The sequence below is a fragment of the Pollachius pollachius genome (assembly GCF_949987615.1).
Source record: "Pollachius pollachius genome assembly, chromosome: 16".
NCBI lineage: Eukaryota > Metazoa > Chordata > Actinopteri > Gadiformes > Gadidae > Pollachius > Pollachius pollachius.
This window is the reverse complement of record NC_136949.1, coordinates 7,609,390-7,614,751: the sequence shown is the minus strand read 5'-3', so window position 1 is coordinate 7,614,751 and position 5,362 is coordinate 7,609,390. Positions and strand designations below refer to the sequence as shown.

At 43.8% G+C, this 5,362-nt stretch overlaps 1 protein-coding gene across 2 annotated transcripts; it reads left to right on the top strand.

Moving 5' to 3' along the window:
- The first annotated feature begins 369 nt into the window (after positions 1-369).
- On the top strand, positions 370-5,105 carry LOC307087720 (uncharacterized protein). Of its 2 annotated transcripts, none has more exons than XM_079753353.1 (3): positions 370-535; positions 634-707; positions 3,562-5,105. In XM_079753353.1, the coding sequence occupies exons 1-3, from the start codon at positions 528-530 to the stop codon at positions 4,080-4,082; spliced, it is 603 nt and encodes a 200-aa protein (XP_079609479.1). In that variant the 5' UTR covers positions 370-527; the 3' UTR covers positions 4,083-5,105. The 2 variants fall into 2 exon arrangements, with proteins under 2 accessions (XP_079609479.1, XP_079609480.1); XM_079753354.1 differs by having other exon boundaries at positions 382-515.
- The last annotated feature ends 257 nt before the right edge of the window (positions 5,106-5,362 follow it).

Here is a 5,362-nt window from a genome sequence, read left to right as displayed (position 1 = left end):
CGAGGAAACAAAGCAGTAGGAACCAGGCCAGGCGAAGAGTTGTTTTTCCCCCAGATCACACGCAACCTTTGTCAAAAACGATCAACGGTTTACTGATTTGTTTGACAAACAACGCAGTCTTAAATAAAGCATGCATGGCCTACTGATATGAACTTCAACTTTAGGATGGAAACTTAAAGTAAAACGTTTTATTTTTTTCACACACACACAAACACACGCACACACACACACGCACGCGCGCGCACACACACACACACACACACACACACACACACACACAGACGTAGACCGGGTTTACCTTGCAACAAAGGCATTAGTAAACTTGACAGAGGGCGTATTCCCATGCTGGTTGGTAGGTTTAGTCAGAAACGAAACCTAGGAACCCAACAACAACGACGAACTCCTCTTCCATGGTAGCAGGGCGAGTCAGAACGAGCAGCTGACGCATCCCCACCAATCTTTATCATTAACCAGGCTACTGTCCGGAGGAACCCTGCAGAGAAAGCTATACGACCGTGAGCGACTTAATGTTTAGGTAGGGTATTAGTAGCAGAGAGACGAAAGCGTGACAAGCCAGATATATCTTGGAAATTACATTTTTTTTCACAATAATCGATAATCGTTTTGTTTCAGAGAGGCTCTAATGGATTGGTGGCCTTCATTTGCAGAGGGTATGGCCTTGCTCTGGCTCCTGTGTTTTATTGACGGTAAGAGACCATGGTTAGGATAGCCACGACATGATTGGGAACCTCAGCCTTGACACTCAGTCAGTGTCTGCTGGGGAATTGATTTGTGGGGCATTTAGGAACGTTTGTTGACGTCAGTTCCTGAACTGCTTAGAACTCTATTAATTAAAGACAATCGTTTTGTCTCATAGTGTTTAAATTCCAGGTGAATAGGGGGGTTCCCTACACTTTAAAGTGTAAGTGAACCAACTGTTTCAGCAGGAATTAGAACACTATGAAAATAAAAAAGTAATCGTTTTGGCTCACAGTTCTAGACAGATCAGACAGGAACAGAAGAAAAGGGGTTTTGGTCTGAGGGTTCTGGGAAGGAGCGTTATCGCGACCAACGGCAACGGTAAGGGACGCCTGTGGGCGCTTGATCGCGGCGCGTGTCCCTCATGGCGCGCGATAGGGACATAAGTTGAACTTCGGTTAACTTATATTATTTGCCTTGCGGAGCCAGCCAGTCCTGTGCGCGTATGCAAATTAGCCATGTGCGCCTAACAGAAGAAAGACGTAATGTTGAGAAGTCATACTAAAAACGGATAGCAAGCGAAAGCTAAACCAGACTGTATCAATCACAAACTTTGGGTCCATTCTAATTTATGGTAAGAGGCTATTCTTTAAATCTTTGCAGTGACTGAATGTTGATGATAAAACGGATTGTTTTGCATAAGATGAGTGTGTGCGACTGTGCGTGTGTCCTTTCCGGCTTCGGCATACTGCATGGTTAGGAAGCCCTTGTGGTTAGTTGTGGTCTTTGTGAAGCAGCCTAGCCTTGGAGTTGGATAAGTTGGAGTGATTGTGTACGGGCGTGCGAGAGTGAGAGAGAGAGAGAGAGCACACCCGCCGTTGGAATGTTTGGCTTGTTGTGGGCTGTCTGTCAGCATCCGCCGGGTTGGACGAATGTGCTTTGTGTAATATGTGTTCAATGTACATCTGTCTGGTCGTATTTGCGGTTGATTGATGGTTAAATAATGTCACACCACGATCGGTCATACTTGCAGGCACTCATTTGCAAGTGCACTGATTGTGTGTCCGATAGGCTATACCTGCCATTTATACAGTTGATTGCTCTTCAGCGCCAGATTGGTGCCAATTATTGTCGTGTTTGCATTGTAATGCACAACTTTGCCTCTCCTTGTTAAAAATCAACGTCCATCCAAACAACTTTAGCCAATGCAGCCTATGTCAGTGTTGCTTTATATCGGATTATCAAAAAATGTTAAGTGTGTGCGTGTGTGTGTTGTCATGTAGGCTAAAAACTGATTGTCTTGGCTTGCATGCATGAAATATTGTAATGTTATAGTCCTACTGCAAAATGTATAGTGGTATTGAGCAACAACGGGAGAGTGGGACCCACGAATATTGACGGGTATTTTGCACACTGGGTAAAATAAAGCTTAGAAATAAACACTTGCCAAAGATGTTGTCAATGGAGCTAGTAGGCTACCATCAAAACGTGGGATAACTAATCGTAAGTCTGTTTACAGACTGCGGTCAAGCCAGCCGACCCATCGAGATCGGCGGTCAAGCCAGCCGACCCAGTTTTTTGCTGTACCTGTTTATACTAGCCATTACGGTAATAGCGTCTCAGAACTAGTTTCAAACTAAAAGCATTCGTCGGGTACATACCAAAAGACAATAAAATAATAATCAGTCAATAAAAGCAAATACTATCAAAGGAAGTGTACGGCAGTTGTGATATTTACTTTCAAAATAAAAGCCCACCTAAGATTCAAATATGAGACATGTCACATAAGATTTGGATTCAATTAAAAAAAAAAAAAAGCCCTGTTATTCCAGGCTCATTTCACTTCAGGGTTATAGTTCATGATCCCATAGGGCCACCCAAGAAGTTTCAGGACATTCTGATGTGTAGTTTCAAATTAAAAGCCCACTAGATATTGAAATATTACACATATTACGTATGATTTTGGATCCAATTTAACAGGAAATGTCCTGTTATTCCAGGGTCATTTCACTTCAGGGTTATATTTCACGACCCCATAGGGTCACCCAAGAAGTTTCACGATATTCTGATGTGTAGTTTCAAAATAAAAGCCCACCAAACATTCAAATATGAGACATATTACATATGACTTTGGATTAAATTTAAAAGAAAATGCCCTGTTATTCCAGGCTCATTTAACTTCAGGGTTATAGCTCACGACCCCATAGGGTCACCCAAGAAGTTTCAGGACATTCTGATATGTAGTTTCAAAATAAAAGCCTACCAAACATTCAAATATGAGACATGTCACATAAGATTTGGATTCAATTAAAAAAAAAAAGCCCTGTTATTCCAGGCTCATTTCACTTCAGGGTTATAGTTCATGATCCCATAGGGTCACCCAAGAAGTTTCAGGACATTCTTAGATGCCATAGTTCTAGTACTAGGCTGAGGCTACCTTCCACCACGTCTCCCCAACGTGAAGTCATCGCCGAATTGCGTTAGAAAAAAACAGTTACTGCCAAAAACGGCAAAACTGGAACACTATTTTGGAGACATTTTATAAATGATATACATATTTTGAGTGCTTTATCTACCCACTAATCAAAACTCCCGGTTAACCTGCAACTAGGCCTTTCAGTTAACTTTATGCAAATGAGCACGTCCTGCAGCGCGCGTTCGGCCATGTGATTGGAGAATCGACATTCAGTGAGTAGGCCACTGGCGGACCAGCCGTCAAGTTCATCATCCGCCTATTCCCGCGTGGACCCATATGGTGAAGAAGCCAACTGTCAAACAGGCTACTTTAATCCAGTGGCAGAGGCTTTTTGTGTTAATCATGACTCTCTGACACCCGGTGCTCTCTTTATCCCCACTCCCTAGGCAACGCGGTGCACGAGCTGCGGCTGCTCTTCCAGGCGCTCACCAAGCTGGCATGCTACCTCTACTTGGTGCTCCTCCAGCTGCGCCGCGCCGCGAGCCACGTCAACCGCTGCGCATTTGTGAACCAGGCCCAGCAGCAGCCCCCTCCATATACGTCCAAAGGAGACGCGAAACACCGCCTCCACCACCAACCTACATGGGGGAGGGCCACGCTACACTTCATAGAAGCGATGTGCGTGGTGTGTGAAACGGTGCCCAATCTGATGTGCGCGGTGCTCAGCTTTGGCGAGGCGCTCTGCCACGCCATGCAGGGGGGCTTTTACGTGCTGTTCGCCCCGTTACGCTCCATTCAGGCGCTTCTGTTCTCGCAAATGAACGGCGAGAAAGAGAGGTGGGACGAAGAGCGCCAGCGCGCGAAAGAGTCCGAGAAAAAGATGAACTCCGAAGTACTGGAGTATATCTTGCTGTGTGGTCAAGACCCGTTCACTGCTCTGCGAAGAGTGGCTGTGCCACCGATATAACATATCTTTATTCATCGCATAATGTATACCCTGTAGCAGGGGATACATGAAAGATAATGCTTTATATTGGCTGTCTGACACTATAGGGCCCTTCGTGTACTCGCTAAAGGAGTCATGTGGCTGAAAAGCATTCATTGGGTGGTTGTGACTTGAAAATAAGACTACTTTGTAACCGGGAATATAATAAAAATATTGGTTCTTTAAAACAGCCTGTGAATGTTTAGACCTGCAATTAAGGAACATTTCATTTAAATACATTCTTTGCGAATTTGTATACTCTATGGCCTGGTAGGTTTTCGGCCTCCAACTGTTCCTTAATAGATACAGTTTGTATGATAACTAATTGGAGACAATTGAACGTCGTGTGTAACATTGTTGTAGTAACTGTAATGGCCTCATGGTGAGATGAGAGAGCCAGCCAATCCATAATCCATCCATAATAAATCCTCACTGCTTCTCCTCGTGCGTACTCCGGAGCCCTTTTCCACTCCTGCTGCTCACCGACATGCCCTGATACTTGACAACCTTATTCTAGGGACTGACTTGGACTCCCACACCGAACCTTGATCCTGTTGGACAGAAATTGGTGATACATCCTCATCTTGGTTTGTGTAAAGGAACCTTTACCTTGACCTAGCCAAATAACTCCTATCACGGGAACCAAGAATCAATCGGGGGTTGTTCAGAGAATTGTGCACGTTTATGTACATGCGTGCATGGTACAGAAAATGAAATAATGGCCAATGGTCGTTAATATCCCTGGACGATATGACAATACAATGCAGCACATTAAAATCGGACATATTTGGTTTGCAGCGATAGCAGCGTCTATTTCAACCCCAATAGCAACGTTAGAAAACAGTATACCGTAAAGACCCGAATAAATGACGACCCCTCTTTTCAGACGGATTTCCAGGAAAATAAACTCGTCCTATATTTGGGTCATTACGGTATTCTAACAATTTTCTGGCGAGACCCGAAAGAACATTTGTAATATCTTTCAAACTAAACGTTTACAATCAATGGATTTTATGACAATTAAATGCATAGGGGAGACCGGGTATGGTTGTAACACAGGGTGGGTTGTAACACGACCAATTCCACCAATCAGGGATAAGATACGAGCCATCTGACAGCTTCAGTCTCCTCCTCCTTCCATTTTGATCACTCGTCGAAATATTCAAATAGTTGGCGCCATTTTTCCAGGAGTTACGAGAGAAATCCAAATTTTGAGGTAAGAAAGTAATTTTTTATTTTATTTATTTTTGTTTTCTAGTACT

Coding starts and splice junctions, on each gene's coding strand:
- LOC307087720 (XM_079753353.1), top strand. Junction 708..3,561: donor GCTCCTGTGTTTTATTGACG/GTAAGAGACCAT, acceptor CCCACTCCCTAG/GCAACGCGGTGCACGAGCTG.